This window comes from Vitis vinifera, chromosome 9 (genome assembly GCF_030704535.1).
Source record: "Vitis vinifera cultivar Pinot Noir 40024 chromosome 9, ASM3070453v1".
NCBI lineage: Eukaryota > Viridiplantae > Streptophyta > Magnoliopsida > Vitales > Vitaceae > Vitis > Vitis vinifera.
Window position 1 is genome coordinate 14,316,967 of NC_081813.1, and position 23,992 is coordinate 14,340,958.

A 23,992-nucleotide genomic window follows, 5' to 3' on the forward strand; every position below is an offset into this window, starting at 1 on the left:
AAAAGAGTATGTAAGGAAGTCTCATCTTGAATCAGCCCCTTAAGACTGTTGCTGTAATGAGAAGCTGTCTAATAATCAATTTATAAGAAATTTATAGCTGAAAGGTGATAAATTAATCCCTGTACTCTATTAGAAAATTATCCAAAAATTATCCTTGTAAAGATGATTATGAAATTTTGAAAATGAGTCTCCACATTATCATATGATGGAAAAGCTTTTCACCCCATTCTTGGATCTTCTCTCAACCACAAAATCAGGTTAATTTCCCTTTTCAAATGCTTGATACCATCAAGCTGTACCACACCTAGTCAAGAAATTCTTCAAGATTTAGATTTTTTCTTTTAATCTGAAAGTTCCTCAAGAATTAGAAGTTCATTAAAATCAAGAACATCAATCTTCAATTCAAAATCAGTATAGGATGACTCTCCGGAGCTTTAACTGGCCATTCCATAAGTTTTTCAGGTACGTCTTCATCAAAATCATTCACTCCCTAAGATGGACACGGCCTAATTTGCTTGACCAGCATCAAGTTGTTTAAATATTGGATGAGTTACAAAAGAAGCTGTGGTTCTTGCTCCAAGGGTACAGTTTGAGGATCAACCAACTCACATCAGCTGCTCAAGTATTATCTCTCTAATGCAAACAACTCTAACGCTTATATATCTTGGGCTCTTTAACTGGCAAGACTAACTTCATCCATTGCTTTGGCACTAAAGCAATGGAACAAGAAAAAACTTAGGAAATTGTTAGGAAAATAATAAAAGAAAGAGAAATCATTCTCTTCTAACACAAATTGTCAAAATCCAAAAGCACTTCTGTATAAACCATTCTCCCTTTTTAAAAGAAAGCCTAACCTTAAAAAGACACATTTACTAATATTCAAATCACTAAGAATGCTATAAGAAGGCCTCATATTCTACAGGTTATACATTTTGGACCAATAAAAAAATCTGCACAAACCCCTGATCCTTGACAAAATAAACCTGATCTTTAAAAGATCCCAATAATAGACAATCATTGGACATGATTTCCAATTAGACAGCAGTATGATCCATGATGCCAGAACAAATCAAAATTATATATGAAAGAAGCACAAGACAACTACCTGCAGCACTTGTCACAAAAGAATTTATCCTCAGCATTTAAAGTTTCTGTAGAACTGAAATTTTTGAGGCAGCTTGTAATTGAACTGTTCTGCTCAATATCAAGGCTTAAATCTAAGAATGTTTCATCCCTTGCTGTGACTGTTTCACATCTTAGGCACCTTGTTTCATTGGTTAATAAACCCTGCATATGTACCAGCACCTTTGTTAATATGTATCACGTAGCATGACAAAAATAGTAAAAGTGTTCCTGTAGGAACAAATTTGATGCTCCTCCGAGTTAAAAACCTCCAGTGAGCTTAGCCTATACAGCATCACCGAATCATCACAAAATAACTCAACAAAATAAAAAAATGCATTACACATTGGTATTACTGATAATGGGGTGTATTTATCAGACAAATGTCATGAGATCAGTACAATCTTTCTTCCAGCAATCATATTTGAATCCAGGGGAACCTAGTCTTGAGTTAACATGTTCAAGCACACTGGTGCAGAGGATTGTCAACCTTGAGAAGGCTTGTAGTGAAGAGGATGCTTCAGATGCCATGCACACTCTAGTGGGGGTAAGGCTCCTAGCCTAGATGACCTATCAAAAAAAAAAAAACAAAGCTCCTAGCCTAGATGGATTTTCTTTTGCATTATTTGAACATAATGAAGGCATTATTAAGGGGGCTATGATGAATTTTATGAGGGAGGTTCCTGCTGCTGGATCATCTGAGCAGAGATTTAAATGCTACTCTTTTGGTTATTGTACTGAAGAAAGGTGGAGCAAAGGATAATACGAATTTTAGAGCCATTAGTTTAGTAGGGGGTCTCTATAAGCTATTGACTGAAATTCTTGCTGATAGATGAAGAGACTGGAAGGTCTCAAAATGTGTATGTAGATGGAAGACAAATTCCTGATGCTGCTCCAGTAGGTTATAGTTGCAGGAATTGATCATAGACTGAAGAGCTCTAAGGTGAGGCTTGTGTACAAATTAGACATACCAAAAACCTGCCACAACATGGATTAGAATTTTTCTTATCCTCTTTGAAAATGATGGGATTTGGGAGACTACTTGAATTAAATATGTCTACTGTAAAATTCCAGTTACACAACTAGGTAAACTAGTTTGGGTCTTTCTCAAATCATAACCTAGGACCATTTCCTCCATTTCACCAAAGGTATTTGATTGCTCAGCCTTTGTTCACATTCCCCAAAAGCATCAAAGTAAGCTTGATCCCAATGCCAATAAGTGTATTTTCCTAGGATACTCTCTAAACTAGAAAGGCTTTATGTTAAAAGCTTAGGGGTGGGGAGATTCTTAGACTGGAGAACTCTTGAAGCTGCTGGAGCAGCTGGAGGTGTGCTGATTTGTTGGGACAAAAGGTCCTTGGAAATGTTGGAGTGGGAGGAGGGCCAATTCTCAATTTCTTGTAAATTCAGAACTGTGGAAAATGGGGTAGTCTGGGTGTTCACGGGTGTTTATGGCCCTTTCACCAAAGAGGATAGGGAGTGTCTTTGGGATGAATTTGGAGCAATCAGAGATCTTTGGGGTGACCCATGGTGTGTAGGGGGAGATTTTAATGTTATTCTCGCTCAAGGAGAAAGAAGCAGGCAAGGGAGGGTGACCTCAGCTATGAGGAGGTTTGCTCAGGTTATGGATGACCTTAAGCTAATTAACCTTCCCCTCCAAGGGGGCTCTTTCACTTGGAGTGGGGGGCTTCATAATCATGCCTGGGCCAGGCTGGATAGATTTTTGGTTTCTCCCAGCTGGCTTGATCAGTTCAGCAGTGTGACTCAGAAGAGATTATCTCGGCCTATATCAGATCATTTTCCAATCATAATCGAGGGGGGTGGCAAAAGAAGAGGCCCTTCACTGTTCAGGTTCGAGAACATGTGGCTAAAAGTGGAAGGGTTTAAAGACCTTTTGAGGAGTTGGTGGCAGGGGATGTCGGTCAGTGGTAGGGCTAGCTATAAGCTGGCTACAAAACTAAAGGGGATTAAACAAAACTTAAAAGTTTGGAACAGGGAGGTGTTTGGGAACTTGGAGAGTAATAAATTGGCTACCTTACAGCAAGTGGACTATTGGGATCAAGTGGAAAGTGAGAGGAGCCTGTCTGAGGAGGAATTTTCCAGAAAAAAAGAAGTGAAAGAAGATTATGCTAAGTGGGTTAAGCTGGAGGAGATACACTGGCGGCAGCTCTCAAGGGAGCTGTGGCTAAGAGAAGGGGATAAAAATATGGGGTATTTCCATCGAATGGCAAACGCGCACCAAAGAAGGCATACAATGGAAAGAATAAAAATCAGTGGGGTCTGGCTGTCAGAGGAGCATGAAGTTAGGACCGGAATAGTAGACACCTTTCATCGGTTATTAACGGAAGACTCGGAGTGGAAGGCATATATAGGGGGGTTAAATCTGAATCAGATTAGCCAACAAGAGGCGGACATCTTGGAGCTGCCATTCATGGAAGAGGAGGTCCATTCGGCCCTAATGGACATGAATGGGGACAAGGCTCCAGGTCCGGATGGCTTTACGGGGGCCTTTTGGCAATTCTGCTGGGAGTTTATGAAGGAGGAGGTTTTGGAGATGTTCAAGGAATTCCATGAGCATAATGCTTTTCTCAAGAGCCTCAATACCACATTCTTGGTTCTGATCCCCAAAAAAGGAGGAGCGGAGGAGCTGAGGGACTTCAGGCCGATCAGTCTCTTGGGCAGGTTATATAAACTTTTGGCTAAGGTGCTGGCCAATAGGATTAAAAATGTGATTGGTAGAGTGGTCTCTTCAGACCAGAACGCTTTTGTCATGGGTAGGCAGATTTTGGATGCGTCTCTAATCGCAAATGAGGTGATTGACTCATGGAAAAAAGAAGGAAAGAAAGGCCTGATCTGCAAACTAGATATTGAAAAGGCGTACGACAGTGTCAATTGGCAGTTCTTGATGAGGGTTATGGAAAAAATGGGTTTTGGGACTAAGTGGAAGGAGTGGATATGGAGCTACATCTCGACTGCTAAATTCTCAGTGTTAGTAAATGGGGAGCCAGCTGGGTTCTTCTCTAGCTCTAAGGGGCTTCGGCAAGGCGACCCTCTATCCCCATATTTGTTTATCATGGGAATGGAGGTGCTGAGTGCCCTTATTCGGAGGGCAGTGGAAGGGGGCTGCATCTCTGGATGTAGAATCCAGAGGGGTAGGGGGCAGGCTGTTATTATCTCTCACCTTCTCTTTGCGGATGATGCCATAGTTTTCTGTGAGGCTAGGAAAGATGATATGACATTTTTGAGCTGGATTTTATGTTGGTTTGAAGCCGCTTCAGGGCTGAGGATCAATTTGGCTAAAAGCGAAATTATTCCAGTAGGGGAGGTGGAGGAGATCCTTGAGATGGCTGTGGAGTTGGGTTGCAAGGTAGGTCAGCTGCCTTCAACCTACCTGGGGTTGCCTCTGGGCGCGCCCAATAAAGCTGGTTACGTGTGGGATGGGGTGGAAGAAAGGATGAGGTGGAAATTAGCCCTTTGGAAGCGGCAATACATCTCCAAGGGTGGTAGAATCACCCTCATAAAGAGTACGCTGGCTAGCATGCCATTATATCAACTGTCCCTCTTCCGTATACCTAAGGTAGTGGCAAGAAGACTAGAAAAATTGCAAAGAGATTTCTTGTGGGGAGGGGGAAGTACGGAAAGAAAAGCACACCTAGTCAATTGGGAGAGGGTGTGTGTGGGCAAGGAGAAGGGGGGGCTTGGTTTGAGGAAATTAGTCCAATTGAACAAAGCCCTACTTGGAAAATGGGTGTGGAGATTTGCTCGTGCCAAGGAGGAGTTGTGGAAACGTGTTCTTGTGGCAAAATATGGGCAAAAGGAATTTGGGTGGAGGACTAAAAAAGCAAATGGGGCGTTTGGTGTTAGGGTTTGGAAGGAGATTCTGAAAGAAGCTGATTGGTGTTGGGAAAATATGATTTTTAAGGTAGGAAAAGGCACCAAAATCAGGTTTTGGAAGGACCCTTGGTGTGGGGATGTGAAGCTGGCCCGGAGGTTCCCTCAACTCTTCAATATGGCTGCCCAAAAGAGTGCCACTGTGGGGGATTTATGGGACCAGAATTCTGGCCAAGGAGGTTGGAACCTAAGGTTTATTAGAGGCTTCAATGATTGGGAGCTAACCTTGGTTGACGAATTGCTTCAAATCCTAAGGAGTCAAGGAATTACCTTGGAGGAGGACTTGGCCTTATGGAAAGGAGGAAAAAATGGGAAGTTTGACGTCAAGGAAGCGTATGGGCTGATGATCAGCCATAGTTCCCCTTTGTTTCCCAAAAAGGGCATTTGGGTGGAGAACGTTCCTTCCAAGCTAGTGTTTTTTGCGTGGGAAGCTACTTGGGGGAGGGTTCTTACTCTTGATAGGCTTCAAAAGAGAGGATGGCAGTTTCCTAATCGGTGTTATCTATGTGGTAGTGATGAGGAAAACGTTAATCATCTTCTTATCCATTGTACAGTGGATAGTGTGTTGTGGGGGATGGTTCTTAGTCTGTTTGGAGCCCAGTGGGTCTCTCCAGAAACTATAAAGGAGGCGGTGATCAGCTGGAAAGGTTCTTTTGTGGGTAAAAAGAGGAAGAAAATTTGGAGAGCCATACCGTTATTTATTTTCTGGACGGTGTGGAAGGAAAGGAACAAATTAGCATTCAGGGAGAGGGGGGGGGGGAGTTAGCTATACAGAAAATAAAGAATTCTTTTGTTTGTAATATGTGGGGGTGGGCAAAATTGTATAATGGTGTGGAGCCTCGTTCCCTTATAGGTTTCCTGGAGTGGATAGCCTCCAGTTAAGGGTTGGTGGGTATTGTTGTTTTTTGGTCCTTTTGTTGTGAGGCCTTCGTCGCCTCGTATACTCCCTGTATGCTATGCGGCGCTTTGCCTTTTGCTAATATATGTGTTTACTTATCGAAAAAAAAAAAGGTTCTACACCTTCATGGATGTGACATTCTTTGAAAATCAGTCTTATTACTCCAAAACCAAAATTCAGGAGAAAAATAGAATTCAAGAATACCAGTTTTGGGAAACAGAAACTATGACCGAACCTCAAACACTTGAGTCTATTATTGTTCACAACTCTAACACTATCTCTCCTACTCTAAGTGTCTCACTCCAAACTATTGAATCCATAGACACCAAACCAAGTACTCCTCTTCGCCCAAACCAATCTCAGGCTGTCAATAGCAATGAGTTCATTGTCTACTCAAGGGAAAAAAAAAAGTCTTAAGAAGATATAAAGCAACGAACACATCCTAGACTAGTACATGAAACTAAACCAAATTTGGTTCCAAAAGAGATACACTCAAGTAACATTGATTCTGATCCTAATGAGTTGGAAGATGATGAACTCAATTTTCCAATTGCCAAAAGGAGTAAGATCTTACACAAATCTGATTTATAACTTTATCTCTTATAAGAGTTTGTCGCCAGGTTATTGGGCTTTTGTTACTAGTCTTACAGATATTCAGATTCCCAACAATATCCAGGAATCCCTACAAACACCTGAATGGAAGGCAACCATTGAGGAAAAAATCTGGGCTCTTAAAAAGAGGGACATGGGAGCTTGCTGAACTTCTAGAAGGAAAGAATCCAATAAGGAGTAAGTGGATCTTCACAGTCTAAGTACAAAGCAAATGGGAGTGTTGACAGGTACAAAGCTCGAGAAATTGATAAGGGATTTACGCAGTCCTATAGAATTAACTACCAAAAAACCCTTGTTCTAGCTATCAAATTGAACACAATTCTTGTTTTGTTGTTGTTAGCTATTAATCGAGATTGGCCTCTTCATCAACTAGACATCAAGAAAATCTTCCCCAATTATGACTTAGAAGAAGTGTACATGGAAATTCCTTCAGGTCCTGAGCCAGACAAGCTTTAACAAAGTTTGTAGACTAAAAAAAATCCCTATATGGTCTCAAGCAATCTGCTTGAACTTGGTTTGATCATTTCACCAAGGACATAAAGAGGATTAGTTACTCCCAATGTTAGCCTAACCACACTTTATTTGAAAAACACACTACTAAGAGAAGAATTGTCATTATCATTGTTTATATGGATGACATAATCTTGACTGGAGATCATGTAGAAACATGCAAGCTCAAGTGTTTTCTTACTCATGAGTTTGAAATTAAAGACCTGGGGAATCTTAAATATTTTCTTGGGATGGAAATTGCTAGATCAAAAATGGGTATTGCAATCTCCCAACATAAGTATGTCCTAGACTTGCTAAAGCAGACTATGATGCTTGGTTGTAAACCTATAGACACACCTATGGACTACACTACTAAACTAGGAACAATCAAAGGAAGCGCTCTAATGGATAAAGGGAGATATCAAAGATATGTGGGACGACTCATCTATCTATCTCACACAAGACCAGACATTCTTTTTTTGGTTAGAATAGTTAGCCAATTCATGAACAATCCAAATGAGGAACATATGAAAGTTGCATATCGTATTTTAAGATGTCTCAAAATGACTCCAAGAAAGGGACTTTATTTCAAAAGAACACAGAAGAGAAACATGGAAATTTTTTCAAATGTAGACTAGGCTAGCTCCATAATTCACCGAAGATCAACCTTAGAATATTGCACCTATGTTTGGGGGAATCTAGTTACTTGGCGAAGCAAAAAACAATCTATTGCAGTTTGGAGCAGTACAAAAGCAGAATTTAGAGTCATGTTACATGGAATTTGTGAAGGAATGTAGCTAAAGAGACTCCTAAATGAACTAAAAATTTGATTTTGTGAAGATGTTCTATGACAATCAAGCTGCTATAAGTATCGCTAAGAAGCTAGTTCATCATGATTGGATAAAACATGTAGAAATAGATCGTCATTTTATTAAGAAGAAAATAGAAGAAGGAACGATTGATTTACACTCCAACTCTTTAGATAGCAGACATTCTTACCAAGGCGCTTTCTAGAACCAACTATGAAGACTTAAGATCCAAACTGGGAATGATTAACATTTTTTTTTTTTTTGATAAGCAAGCGAATATATTAAAGAAGGCAAGAAGCCGTGAAGCATACAGGAAGTATACGAGGCTACAAACCCCATAAACAAAAAACGAAACAACCCAACCCCTACTTGGAGGCTAGCCACTCCAAGAAACCTATTAGGGAATTCGACTCCATATCAATGTACACTTTAGCCCAACCCCAAAAATTATACACAAACGAAGTTTTTAACTTTTGAAAAGCTAACACACCCCCTTTAAAAGCTAGCCTATTCCTCTCCTTCCATATTGTCCAAAAAATGAAAAGCGGTATGGATTTCCACACTTTTTTCCTTTTTCTCCCCACAAAAGAGCCTTTCCAACTACTAAGAACCTCCTTTACAGAATTTGGAAAAACCCACTGTACACCACACAACGCAAGAATGATATCCTATAATCCTTTTGCCACCGTACAATGAATTAAGATATGATTGATCGTTTCCTCTTCACATTCACACAAGAAACACCGGTTGGGGAATTGCCACCCTCTTCTCTGCAGCCTATCCAAAGTAAGAACCTTCCTCCAAGTAGTTTCCCAAGCAAAAAAAGCAATATTTGTTGGAACTTTGTCCACCCAAACATTGCTATGAGGGAAGCCCGCTCCTTCAGCATTAGCCAACACCCTATATGCTTTCTTGACTTTAAACAGCCCGTCCGCTCCTTCCTTCCAAAGAATCGAGTCTTCCTCCACAGTTACTCTATAATTCCTCAACTCCACTAAAAGATTGCCCACCAACCCCAACTCCCAATCATTGAAGTCTCTTAACAGCCTTAAATTCCACCCTCCTTGACCCAGATTCTGATGCCAATATTCCTCCACTGTGACGTTCCTTTGGGCAGCCATGGAAAATAGGTCCGGGAAGCCTTGGGACAGCACATTGTTTCCACACCAAGGGTGGTCAATCCAAAACCTTATTTTATTGCCTTTTCCCACCTTGAACACCATGTTATCCCAACACCAAGCGGACTCCTTCAAGATTTCCTTCCAAACTCCAACTCCAAACACCCCATTTGCCTTCCTTGAGGGGGAGTGTGGAAATTCAGAAAGTATAGTTATGCATACAGCTATATCACATAGTTGTACCACCAGCTATACCACTAACTGTACCGCTAGCTATACCACTAACTGTACCGCTAGCTATACCACATACAATTGTTTCCTATTATAATTTTATTTCCTGATTTTTTGAGATATTTTCGCCTAAAATCAAGAATTAACATAGTTTTAAAAGGCGCAAGGCACACCTAAAGCACAAAAGTCTCCTATAGCTTAAGCTCAAGGAGCAAGATAAGGCACGCGCCTAAGTGAAGAGAAATGCTACCTAGGATACACATCAATTTTGTAAAATATGATTCAAAATCTAACCCGATCAATAAAAAATTTAAGATTCGAAAGATTTAAAAGAAGCATTCAATAAAAAAGGAATGAAATTATATAAATTTCAGTATATAATTAGAAATTTCAAGAATAAAAGTGTTTAAAAAGAAAGAGAAAAGTTGATAAGGCGCACCTTTTCAATAAGACGCATATCTTGGCAAGCAAGGCGCTATAACTAGGTAGTGGTGGTGCCTAGAGCCTAAGGTGCGCTTAAAGTGGGCCTTTTAAAACTATGAGGATTAGATTTCTTTTTTTAAGGTAGCTGACCTCAGTCATTCATATATAAATATTGATGCAATAAGCAGTATTAATAGCCTGAGGAAAATAAAAGAAGTTTTTTTCCTTCCTCAAATTTCTTCATACCTTAACCCTCATGTATAATAAAATAGCACAACTTAACAAATGAAACACATGAATAACTAAAAAATAATATACTTTATGGTATATTCACCTGAAAATTTTTGTGAACCCAAGTAACTAAAGGCTCCCTTTGAACACCATTGGTTGGAGCATTCCTTGGTCCATTTGCAGTTTGTCCAGAAGGTAAAGACTCATCTGGTAGAGTTTTTGCAACATGAGACTCTTTCTCCAATATGTCAACAAGTTCATTTAACAAGTAATTCAAAAATTCATGGGCATCCTGCAAAAATACACATGCTATTAGTGTCCTGAGTATAATGAAAATAAAGTATACTCTACATGGCTCACTAAAATCCAGTAACAAAAACCCTCTTTAAAACAAATATAAAGAGAAAAAATGAAATCAAAGTAGTGTATATTTTTTTTTATAGGTAGATTTTTGTCCCCATTAAGACTTGAACCTGAAACATCCCTCCCTAACCTTTTACCACTTGAGCTAGGCATCAAGGGCTGAGAGAGAAGTGGTGTATATGTGCAAAATGATTTGCAATCATTTTCATGATACTAACAACCATTTTGCTTCACCTACATGAGCTAACACATACTCTCATAGAGCATCCACAAAACTCCTTCCTCAAAGATTACGATATTCCTCCCTCACCATAAAACTCACAGGGTAGCCAATGTGGTCTCATCCACAAAGCTCACACCCTAGAGCTCCCAGAAATCATGTATAAGATGCAAGCCATTTGGACCATCATTTATCTCTGTCCATTAGTTGTCAAGCATTTCAGATACAAGACAAATACATTGAAATGAAAGTAACTCATAAACCCCTGACAGCATGAATATTTTAATGTGTGATGCTCAATTCTTTATAAGTTTCAGAACTAAATTCTTACTTAGTAGGGATATATGTTTTAATCTTGGTGCTTAAGCAAGTCCCTTCCCTTATACCTAGGGACTGGAATTTCTTTAGATTTTAACTTAAGTTATGGTTGACTTTGCTCTCCTAAATTTTTTGAATAATACTTTTTCAAAGTACTTATATATTTATATCCTTTTTATAGGTAAATAGGATAATAGATAAAAGAGTGCTAGCAAAAGGTGTAGCCAAGAACACACACAATATACAAAAAAGGCCTGGAGGCTAGTAAGAGAAAAAGGGGAAAAGAAAATACAAATCACCCACACAACAAAAAAGCCCAATCCCCTAAAAAGCTTACCCAACCCTAAGCATGACAATAAGCTGCCCTAAAGCCCGTCTGAATCCACAAACCAGCAACAAAAAACAAGACTGCAATCTCGAAGAGAAAAAACCAAACCCCCATTACTCCCCCACCTCCCCGTGACTGTGAGAGGAGTGTCATTGTAATTCATCGAACATTCAAGTTTTCAGATTTCCCTCTCCAAACAAGAAGATGAAGACTTCCTACTTCCCCTTGAGACCTTAACCCCACGTCCCTTTCTTGACTCCATTTTCTTCAAAAAAAGCATTGATTTCCTTTTCAAAACCCACCATTGGCAATCCCAAAAAACCACTAAACTCTGCAAACTTGCTTGGTATAATCACAGAGCAAAACTCCTCCCCCTTCGACCAACCTTCTACCTCCAAAGCCTTTTCAACCTGCATCTCCTCATCCTTACCCACCACTTTCTTCTCCGAAGAACCCTTCTCTTCATTCCCCTAAGAACTAGAAGCCTTCCATCTTGAAGCATCAATTGCAGCGGCCAAGAATCCTGAAGGAGGAGACCCCAACGGATACTCCACCCTTTCTAGTTAGCTAACCCATCACCCAAAGCAGAAGGCCCAATCGGAGAAGAAGAGAGTATAGAGGAGGATCTACCTTGGAAGCCAATAACTTCATTTAAAAGGGCTTCATTTGTCCCAGAAATCCACCCCACCGGATCGTGAACCTTCATCTTTAGGAGAGGGTCATTGAAAAGCTCCAAAGAAGCAACATTCTTAGGGTTCCTCTACTTGTTCTCTCTTCAGAATTGAGAAAGGTGGAGCCAATTGTCAAAGTAGCCAAAACAGAAAGCCTTAGGACCAACCTTGGCTTGCCGATTAGATTGGCTTTCACATAACTGCATTGGGTCAATCCAACACAACTTTTTGCAAACCCATTTAAACGTTGGCCTATCACGCACAAGCCACCTTTTACTTGGAGGGTCTGGACATTAGAAGACCCAAACTGTAACAGGCCCCCTACCTTATCTTTAAAAGTTAAATGGCTCAAAGGCCCAACGTCCTCAACACTACGCACTAGGGGCACAATTCCCGCTGTAGCCTGGGAGACGCTGTAGTCGCTAACCTCAGCGGGTGCAGACTGCTTTGTTGCTTGTTCAGAGAGGCTTGGCTTCTCAGGCGACACCTGTATTCCCCCTTCTGCAGGACACTCTTCTTCCCCTCCAACTCTCCCGCTCACGCGTGAAGGTCCCCCTCACCATCACCCCTAACCTTAGGAATTTTGCTTCGCCCCTTGAAAACCATTATTGATAACCAAGGTGTAATCTCCCACCATAGCTGTATTTCAAAAACCTCAACCTCACCCACTACATGCAACTTACTTGGAACCTTCTTCCTATTAGATTTCACAAGGATCCTAGCCCATTGCAAACGCCGCCTCTCCCTAGTCTCTTCATCAATTGTTATAAAACCTCTGCAAGCATCATTGAGCCTCTTGAAGAACTCCTCCCCACAAAATGTAAAGGTAACCCTAACACTCTCAACCAAATCTCTTCAACACAATTCTTGACCTTGAGGCATCATACATAAGGGTTCCACCAATCCAGTTGTAGAGCTTTCCCCTCAAACTGACTAATTCCTGAAAGCAAAACCCTTTTTGCTTCACAAGCATTATCAAACACGAAAAGAATAAGAGTCCCCCCACAAGGACATATGCAAGCTACCTTTCACCCTCCAAGTGAGCCTGGGCCAAGCTTCCAAAGAGCCTAAATCTTGAATCTGATCAGAAACATCTCCCCACTAAGCATTTCTTGAGCAATTCTAAATTATTCAGCACCTCCTTCAACACACCCTGAACCTAGACTTCCTCACCTACCTCTTTCTTTCCTCTGTACACCACATCTGCAAAGGACTTACCCTTTGAGAATGCCCCTCCACCCCCACTGTCCTCCCAAGGGCTAACAACCTCCTTGGAAGATTCCAAATGCCTATGCTCTATAGACTTATATCTTAAAAACAAATAATTCATTACATATGAATTAGAAACAGATGGATGGGCTATTTTTCAAGCCAAACACCTTGGTGCAGTTAGAACAAAAACAGCAAGAACCAAAGGACATAGGCTTGACAAGCATTTTGTGCATCACTGCAACAGCTATTTATAGAAAACTACAGCTCTTCATATGATGAGCAGTGCATACTAGAGATAGTACAAATATATGTATTAAGATTTCCAAATTTTTAACTCATAAAACTCTCATATTAGAATATTTTAAAGGGTAAATTAGACACAATTTTAGATCTGGGTGTGGAGAATTTAAAATTCAATTATTGAATCTGTATTTCAGAATAGACACTGGGACATCTACAAAAACGATATAGTGGTAGGGTTTGCTAACTAAGAAAACTTTTGTCATGGTTCACTGCAGCATGCTGCCCCTAAAACAGCACACATCCTCTTCCATTCTGAACACATACCTGATGCATGTAGCTGCGGAAAAGCTCATTTTGTTTCCTCACTCTTTGTACAAAGCGTTTAGGAGCAATTACCCCTGTTTTCTTTTTCTGAGAGCTTATCTGCACAAAGTAGGATCCAGAGGTTGGTGCCAATTAGAAAGTCAAATTACAACAAAGGTTAACCAGAAAACATAGTAGTATATTGTTTTATGTTGAAAAAAGTAATGATTTTCATGCATCATACAAAATTGTGCACTTGGCTGCTGAATATAGAGACTTGTTCTCCTAATTCAGAATAAGAAAAATAGGACATTCTCTCAATAGAAAGGAAAATAAAATATTCTCCTAACACAAAAAGATAAATTAAATCAGAAAGCTTAAAGCAAAAGGCAGAATCACAAAACAAAATAAAAATGCCTTTGTACCATAAATGATAGAGATAAAATAGGAAGAAAATACTTTCTAATTTTAAAGCTAGAGCTTTTACATATTTTCAATGCTCAGTTTGGAGCAAAGACATACTAAAAACGCCTTGGACCGGTTTTGGTGAAGAGGTCTACATCTAATCTTTTGACTTGATATATGGAGTGATAATTTCTCCTTTCATGACAACCTCTATGATAAAAGGATGATTAACCTCGATGAGCTTCATTCTCTCATGATACACAAGAGTATTAGCAATGTCAATTATAGCATGGTTGTCACAGTACATTAATTGTCACTAAAACAAATATAAGCTTTAAAGATTTATAACGGAAACAGCAATGATCACATGTCTTGTAACTTGAAAGGTATTTTAGGTGAAAACACAAAGAAAGGTGACTGAGCTCCTCGGGTTCTTCTAGAGACCAGGCCCATCCTAGTTCATTTGCTTTAGATTTGGTGCCCTCTTCAACCTCTTTAGGAAGGGCCCATTGTGAGTAGTCAAGCCCCTCTGTTTTGAGCTAGGGTTGTCCTAAGAATCAAGCACTCCCTTTAAAGTCTTTTGGTGTGAGTCATGCCTCAATTAACAAAGCAAAGTTGAATTCCTTTTATCTTTTTTAATGGAAACAAAGCCTGTTTTGAGTCGTAGCCCTTTTCTTCCTCTTAGAAGAGGAGAATCAGTGGATCTCTACTCTGTGACCCGTATGTGTCATCGCTCTTGCAGCATCTACAAGAGCAGAGAAGGGCTTCTATTTATCTTTGTCTTGGATTGAGAAAAAGTAATAGGTTGCAGCTTGACCTTCCGCTCTAAGGACGATGAAGGACACTCAAACAAGAATCTTTTGAAAGAATCCAATGTGTAAAGCATATTGATGTGCCTTGCCAATAGTACTACTTGAAGTTTTCGTGGCCCTACCAGTAGTGGCATTCCCTTTAGTCCCTGTATATCTTTCTTGCCTTGCTGAATAAAAAGCAGTACCTGTAACAGTAGTTACACAAGCTAGCAACCAAAGCTTATTGCTCCCATATGGAGTGATAATTTCTCCTTTCATGGCAACCTCTTGTAGCACGAACTTGAGGTTAGTATCTTATTATAATATTATATGATACTAAAGCGCAATTGAGTGTCTATGGTGGGATATTGAGTCAACTTCAGAATTTGATTCTAAGAGAGCCAGTATTTTACTATCGGTCCTAATGGTCCCTGCTCAAACTCAAATTCCATGGTGGCAAAATTTTTTTATGGATTTTTTGGTTCTATATTTATATATATGCATAAAGGCACTTTGGCAAATACTCAAGATTGCACAAAAACTTATGAATAGTTTTTCTAAATTGGGCTAATTAATTAATCAAAACCCAATAGCTCTAATTAATTAATTAAGACCCAGGGGGGCTAGATTAGGTGACCCGCGCTTTATTTAGGCTTAGTCACTTAATCCCACAAGGAAACCTATGTAACCTTTGGGGTTAGGGCTTCAACACTCTTATCATTTAGGCATCCAGAGAGAGGAGCCATAGCCTCCACTACTCTAAAGAAAAATTCCACCTCCTTGTGTGCTAGAATCACATCGATTCTTCATCAGTAGGATTTAATCCGAGAACATTTAGATCACAGGTAAAGCACTCATTCTCTAGATTTAAAGTCTTGATGTTATTTTTCCGCTTGTTAGATCTAAAGCCCCTATGACATTTTGCATGCACTCTAACAAGTCCAAGGATGCGAATAGATAGAGATATTCGAGTTTTCCCAATAACTGGTATCAAAGCCCTCTGTTAGGATTAAGCATGTTATAACCATTCTAGAGTGTGCTCACTTGTTTGGAACAGTTTTTCCTTTTCATCCCATGGTCTTAGGGATGAATGAATGTTTGCATGGATGTTAATATGATATGTCTGGATGTGATTATTTAAATTTCTTGGGATTTTTTCGATAAATGGGAAACAAAAAATGTTCTAGGGTGGAAATGAGGGAATGTCTACAATACAACTGATTAGTAATAAAATAAAAATTCAAGTTGACCGACAATATCTCGACCCTTAACTACCAGCGCATTGTAAATATTAGGCATCTTGCCCGGGGGAAAAGCTACATCTAGGACCAGACCAATGATTTTGAAATTTTTTTTATTCTTAATCCATCTTTGTAAACCAAGAGAAGCAAGAAAGCAATCAAAGCATCTAGGGACATCGATGGTGGAGAAAGTCAACCATAAAGGTAAGTTTTGCAATGGCAAAGTAGCTGGAAAAAGGAGAAAAAGGCTTCTCGGTGCAGAGGATGAAGCAGCATTGAGGGTTCAAGCATCATCATTGAGTGCTCAAGCAGTCTAAGAGTGTTCAAGTGCCCCTTCCAACATTGTAAGCGGTAAAGGATCAGATTTGGTAGTTTTAAAGATATTTTAAGGTTTTCCCTTTTACTAACCATATTTTGTGTTGCAAGGTCCTTTTGGTAAATTTGGAATTTTTGGAATTCCAGAAATTGGGCTTACCAAATTTGCAACAGATCCCTAAGAATTTTTGGAATCCCTCGCAACAGATCTATGGGAAAGTTATTTTTCCATATCTTATATTATTTCCTTATTTATGCATGTATGTATAGTTTGGAAATTTATAACATGGTTAAAATATTTTAAAAGGATAATTTTTTATTTTCTCATGGAAAGTAAATTTTCATGAGAGCATATTACCAAATAAAATATTTAAAAGTCTAAGAGAATCCACTTTCCTTTTATGTCTATTGCCACTACTTATGAGATTCTCTTTAGTCTATAAGAGATGTTTGGTCACAAGGGCAAGTCAACTAGACAAGTTGTTATTAAAACTATTATGAACACAAAGATAATAGAAGGAACTCCCATTAGAAAGCATCTGATTCATATGATTGAACTTTTTAATGAGATGAAAATCCATGAAGTTGAAATCACTGGTGAGACCAAGGTCAATATGATTTTAGAGATCTTGTTGAATTCCTTCAGGCAATTCAATCTCAACTATTATATGAATAAGATGTTAATGAACTTGCCCGAGTTAAGAGGGAAATCCATATGGTTGGGGTGATTCTCAAAGATCAAAGGGGTGTTCATATGGCAATCAAGAGGTCTTTAAGGTCTTCCAACAAGAAGAACAACCACAAAAATAGAAATACTGAATAGGGAAAGTCCAAAGCTGGGAAAGAAAAGAGAAAAAGAAAGAGCAAGTGTTTCCTTTGTGGCAAGAAGGGTCACTAGAAAAAGGAATGTCCTGACTACTTAAAGAAAAAGGAAGGTATGTTTCATTCACTTTTAGTTGAATATTGCTTTATATGGTGGATAGATTTCAGGATCATTGGTCATATCTGTAATTCTTTACAGGGATTTTAATTAAGAAGAAGGTTGAATGAGAGGGATATGTACCTAACTCTAGCTTCTAACATGAGGATATTTGTGCAAGTCATGGGAAATGTTACCCTAGTATTAGATAATAAATGTCATCTACAACTCCAGGATTGTCTTTATGTACTTAAGTCTGGACAGAACCTCATTTCAGTTTCTAGTTTAAATAAAAGCAATTATTTAATTTATTTCAATAAAGAGATACTTTCTTATTATAGAGATCTATCTTAGGATAGTCTATGGCTAGTTAAGAGGTACTTTCTTATTCATACTATCGGTCAGTGCGAGTTCGAGTGTGAGTGCGAACCAAAGGCCACTAAGGTCTTGAATCCGCTCTTATTGGTCTCATAGCTGCTGCTCAAGTGAAAGTAGGAATGCTTGATAGCACACTTCTTAGATAGTAGGAATGTCTGTCTCTCTCTTTGGCCATGGAAGGATCTTGCCCTCGAGATGTCTACCAATGCAAGCAATTCAGTCAAGTCCTTTCCTACAGTCTCCCAGGGGTTAGTTTCATCGGTGATTTCACTTAAATAAGATCTTTCTTTTTATGCGAATTTTACATTCTCAGAGAGCTTTTTTTTTTTTTTTTATCAAAGAGAAAAGAGGTTTTTATTAGAAAGATTAGTTCATTTATTTGCTTAAACCCATTTGTTGATGGTCTGTATCGTATCACTCCTATCTTACCATGTGTTGAGAATAATCGAAATTAAACAAAAAAATACCGAACAGTAATCAAACCTTCTAATGATATCTTCGCCTAGGTCATATTAATTTAAACAAGATCCAAAGACTAATTAAGTCTAAAACATTGGACTTTTTAATTCCAAAGGATCTTCCAATCTGCAAATCTTGTATATAAGGTAAAATGACCAAGAAGCCCTTTATAGTTAAAGGAATTAAAGTCAAAGAATATTTAGAGTTATTGCATATTGATGTGTGTGGGTCTTTTAATGTCTATGAATGTTGAGGATACGAGTCTGTCTAGTCTAGAGAGTTTGTTCGTTTTTACTTTGTATTTTCTTGTTTTCGTATTCTTGTTGTTTAGTTTTCTTTGGTGGAAGGATTTCTCATCCTTCTCTTGTACTTCTTTTTTCTTTTAATATATTCCTTTGTCGTTTCCTATCAAAAAAAAAATGTTGAGGATATGAGTGTTTCATCATCTTTACTGATGGTTACTCTAGGTATGGCTATGTTTACCTAATGCATAGAAAATCCAATGTCTTGGATAAATTTAAGGAATTTAAGTTGGAATCAAAAAAATAATTAGGTAAACACCTCAAGGTACTTCGATCTTATGGAGGTGGTCAGTACATGTCAAGTGAGTTTCATTCTTTGCTAAAGGAGCATGGGATTATATCTTAGGTGAGCATCCTTAGAACTCTATAGCAAACTAGAGTGGCAGAAAGAAGAAATCAAACTCTAATAGACATAGTGAGATCAATAATGAGTTTGTTAACACTCTTTACATCCTTTTGATGATATGCCTTAGAAATTACAAGATACCTTCTTAACCTAGTTCCATTTAAATTGGTACATTTGACTCCTATAGAGATGTGGGTAAGTTGTAAACCTAATTTACACCATGTTTGCATATGGAGGAGTTCGGCACATGTGTTGAAACCAAATGTAGATAAGTTGAGATTAAGGTCAAAAGTATGTTAATTTGTAGATTATCCAAAAGGAACAAGGGGTTATTACTTTTCTAATCAGGTCAACCATAAGTTATTTGTTAGTATAATTGTCTAATTTCTAAAAGAAGACTATATGATAAGTAATAAGTTTAGAAGTGTTGCCGATTGGAGAGCATTAAATAACAACCCCACAACAACACATAATATTATGGATCCAATGCCTACCAGCCTTGACAATTCTAGCAAACAAGTGTCATGTCGTAGTATAAGGGTGGTTACACAACCAAACTGATTCATGTACTTGTGAGAGTCCTTTCAAACAATTTAGGGGAAAAACCTACTTATTATAAGGACTTTTGATAATTATCTAGAAAAAATATAAGAAGTGATTAACCAGAACTTTCTAGTTTAAGCTTATGCAAAGGGTTTTTCCTAGATTTTTCCTTAAGAAATCTCGACTCCAATGGTGTTTGGAATAACTTGGTTGTAGTCTACTTGGATAGTAGCCATAATAGCTTTTCAATTTTCATCACATGCTCTAAGTATTCTCTTACTATGCTCTTGCTCTGCATCACCATTGCCTTGTTGTATATATGTAATTTTGTCTTTTGGTATCCATTAGTCTATTAGTCAATTACTTTAGTTCCCTCCATTGTTTAGTAGAAACCTCTTTAAGGCTTAGAGGGATGCTACCCTACAATACCTTTCCAATAAGTAACCTAACCCCTATACTTAGATTCGATTTTCATAGACATGTTTTTACTTTCATAAAGAGTCACTTTTTATGGTTTTTATTACTTATTTTGTTTTCCCTTAAAAAAAAAAAAAACACGAAAATAAGTAGCGACTCCAACTTTTTCAAAAATTAATTTTCATAATAAAAAACGAATCTCGCCATCAAGTGGGGACGCACGTGAAAAATGTGGATCCACGGTTAGCAATTTTGTTCCATTCATCCTGGCTTCAGACTTTTCTAGATTTATGTGGCTTACTCTCCATTGAAAATTCAAGGTGGTTGTTTGATCAACTAAAATCATCCAGGCACATATCAAAAACTTCAAGCTAAGAAAATGGGTCCGTTTTGGGTGCTAAAGTGGTAAGGTGAGAATGTATATTTGTTAGAGCTTCCTTTAAAATTGCATTTTAGTTTAATATTTAATGTGGAAGATTTGTTTGTCTACCATGGTCATTAAAACGAGGTAAGTGAAGAATTGGATCTTCAATTACCATCTAATCTTAGCCCACATCTTGAGATTGAGTATGTTCTTGACGATCAACTTGTGTCAATTCGACAAGGTGGATACCAAAAATTTTTGGCGAAATGGCAAGGCAAACCACACTTTGAAAATACATAGATTACAACAATAGATTTTCATAAGCTTAACCCCAATCTCTATGAATTGTATCAAGCATCTAACTAGTCGGAGCTGAGTTCTTTCAAGCCAGAGGGAATTGATGGGGAAAAGTCTTTTAAAGTCTATTCAATGAGGAAATGAAAGACATAAATAAACTTTAAGTAAAATTAATATTAATTGGAGTTAAATTAGGATTAGTATTTGTTGAAATTAAAGTAAGATTAGCTAGTTCCGTTATAATATACTTAGAATTTGAGTCATAATAGGTTATTAAAATCCTAGTAAACTTTAAATCTTATAATAAAAATTAGAGACATAATAAGAATCCTAGTAAACTTTGGATTTCTTAGAGAAGTTTATAAATTAGGCTAATCGATGTAAATCAAAGTAATGGATTGGTTAATATTAATAATATTATGTTTTTTTATTGCAAGTATTGCAATCCTCAATGGTGGGACTCCATTGATTTTCTTCTAGGTGAAACTCCTAATAAACCTTAGTGAGACTCTAAGGTTTCCATCTTTTCTTCGTCATATCTCCTTTCTCCCTATTTTTTTATTTTATTTTTCTTTACCATAAACTTTATTCCTTGTTCCTCTTCTTATACCTTAAAAATAAAAATCCTAGCCCACCTATTTGAGAGTAGCCAACCATCCTAAGGTTGTCCTACATCAGCACTATTGAGGATCAGGTTTATATATTTCTTACAAGTCTTTATCACAGTTTGGATCAAGTTAGTAGTAATGTTTTGGCCACCTCTCCTTTACCAAGTCTAGAGGAAGCTTATTCACTAGTTCATTGTGAAGTGTAGAGGTAGGTCACCATGGGAACAGAAGATCACTCTAAGGCTTCCACAATGGTTGTCCATAAGAATAGCACACAACCAACATCTTTTACTCCTACCAACTCCTGTTCTTGCTTCCACCCTCATTGCAATAGCACCAAACATATAATAGATGTTTGTTGGAAGAAACATAGTTATCTAGAGTGGTACAAGCTTAAGCAAGTTGAAAGGAAAAACAAGAAATCAACTTAGGTCACCCTTACCAATGCCACTCCACCTGCTTCTTAGGTTTCTCGATTATCTTCTCAATAATGTAATTCTGGTTTGGCCTTTATTTTTGCTGCCTCTAAAACTTGGCTTATTAATTCAGAGGTCAATGATCATATGACTAGTAATTCTTCCATACTTGACTTTAATGCCCTCACCTTCAGATTGCTAATGGGACTCCCATGCCGATTTCAAGAGTTAAGAATGTCTCACTTTCCCCCCACTCTCCATGTCCTCTGTCTTACTTGCGTCTAATCTCTCTAGTAGTCTTCTTTCCATTAGCAAGATTACCAAACATCTTAATTTTTCGATAACCTTCCATTCTCCTAGCTATGTGTTTCAGGACAATCAGTTTGTAGTGACAGTGACAAATAATACAAAAGTCAGATGGACACACACATCAGTTTGGTAGGAAGTAGGAATTAAATAACCACAAAAGATGGAGTTCCAGGGATCCATATATAATAAAACTTCCGCAAACAAATTGCAAAACAAAGACCTATCTAATCATTAACACAAGAACACATAAACATATGAATTTGAACCGGCCCTTTTGGCAAAAGTCAGTACCTGTGTGAATAGATCAGCCAAACATGTAAGAAGATTCTCTTCTGGATCCCCCAGATTCTTGTTTTTAGCATAATATTCTAGCAACTGCTCACGAAATGGAACACAGAAGTAAAGAGCCTGCATCAAGGAACCTTATCAGTAAACTGTTCAGAAACAAAAGGGGAGAAATGAAGCTTGAAACAAAAATATAAATCAGGAGAAATGAAGCTTGAAACAAAAGAGAAATCATGCATTTTTTCGCTAGACATTTAGGAAAACTTTTTATCTTTAAGCGGATTTTTTATTTTGTTTAAGAAGGCATCTTTTCCTAGAAATTTTTATTCTTTTCTTTTCAGTTCAAAGCAACTTCTGAAAGGCCAATGTTTAGAACCTAAACAAGTTAAGTGAACTGCCAAACAAAAGAACCATATGGCTAGGATTTCATGGGTAGAAGTCACTATGAACTGCACAATCAAGCAGGCAATACTCCCAAAATGATCATGATGGATTGATATTTCTATCTAGATTTTTGCTTTACTCCTAATTCAGTAGCTCTAAATTTCACAAAAATAATCACTTCGTGTTTTATGTCACCATAAAATACAATAAATATACAAATATAAACAAGCATATACAAAACCCAAACCAAAGAAAATGTCTACAAACTCCAAGTATTTAAAACTTTATTGTATCCAATAACCATATGATTATCACTAATTTAAGTTAACTAAACTAATTATATAGAGGAAGGTGAATTCATTTCAGGTGATCGAACAACCAAGGCTAGGTGTGGAAAGAATAACCATAATTTTTCCATGGGACCTTTTAACCAAGTGGTGATGCATCACCTAGGATAAGAAAAGAGTGAAGTATAATTCAGTAATGTTGGTATAAGAATCAAATTTTTTTTAAAAAAAGAATGCAGAAATGGCTGAAAGGAATTGCAAAGCAGATCAGCCAAGTGATAATGCATCACCTAGGATAAACAAAGAGTGAAGTATAATTCAATAATGTTGGTATAAGAATCAAGTTTTTTAAAAGGAAAGCAGAAATGGCAGAAAGCAATTGCAACGCAGATAGCAGCAATCAGCCTCCATTTGCATGTAAGTGGACCCAAAATTAATGAGCATTCACTATACATAAACAATACCAATTTCTTATACAGTGCCAATATTCCAACTTCCCTGAACTCTAGAGAACCCCATAATGGAAGAAGAATCACCTTCCATGAAAAGGTTCTAAAAGCATCCTCCTTAGCATGCCATAAGACCTAATAAGGGATACTAGTCATCATCTAATTGCATAAGTCCAACCATAAGACATAGAATAATTATATGTGATACTATGACTCATTAAAATTTTATTTTATTTTTATCAAAAACAAAATATATATTAATAATAATAAAGGTACAAGAGAAGGATGAGAGGTCCTTCCCTCAAAATACAAATTCTGATCAAAGCAAGACTAGACACCCCACTATACAAAAAACCATACACAAAAGCATCCCTAAATATCTCAAACTTTTGAACACAAACCAAAAGCCAGCTGAGTTAAATAACATTAAGTGGAACTCCTCTAAAAATGACAATACAAGAGGCACAAAGAGGGGAATAGAAGTGAAGTAAATCCCACAACATCCCTTCCAATCTCCATTTTTCCTCAAAAATCCTAGCATTTCTCTCTTGCCTCATAATCCACAGTAAAGTGAGGCAAGCAATTTGCCAAAGAGTCTGGCCTCTAATTGAATTCCCCAATCTTCTAAAAGAAATGATCATCATATCTCCAATACTCCAAGGCGGAACCTAATCCATCCTTGCAAGATTGAAGAGCTTGTGCCATAACCCCAAAGTTAATGGGCAATGTAAAAAAAGATGGTTAATCGATTCTCCATATCCTTTGCATAAAATACACCAATGAGGACTAAGAGATTTGTAGGGTCTTCTCAATTGTAGCATGTCATTAGTGTTTACCTTCCTATGTGATACTAGCTGTTGAAATAATGCCAAAGTTAGGACTTTAATTTAGGAATAAAAAAGGAGAGATCATTTAGGATATTTCCTTATGATTTAGTTTCCTAATTTTAGGAGAGAATTAAGCTAGATTGATTGTTTCTTATTCAGTCATTTGTG

At 37.8% G+C, this 23,992-nt stretch overlaps 1 protein-coding gene across 1 annotated transcript in view; it reads right to left on the bottom strand.

Moving 5' to 3' along the window:
• The window catches only part of LOC100253333 (ubiquitin carboxyl-terminal hydrolase 4), a 51,317-nt gene that overhangs the window by 11,376 nt on the left and 15,949 nt on the right, over nucleotides 1–23,992 (bottom strand). Inside the window, exons 2-5 of the mRNA XM_002275068.4 lie at nucleotides 21,884–22,000; nucleotides 13,504–13,602; nucleotides 9,928–10,116; nucleotides 1,106–1,287 (exon numbers count right to left, since the gene is read on the bottom strand). Coding sequence (XP_002275104.1) covers nucleotides 1,106–1,287; nucleotides 9,928–10,116; nucleotides 13,504–13,602; nucleotides 21,884–22,000 — 587 coding nt within the window. The remainder of the gene's footprint in view (nucleotides 1–1,105; nucleotides 1,288–9,927; nucleotides 10,117–13,503; nucleotides 13,603–21,883; nucleotides 22,001–23,992) is intronic.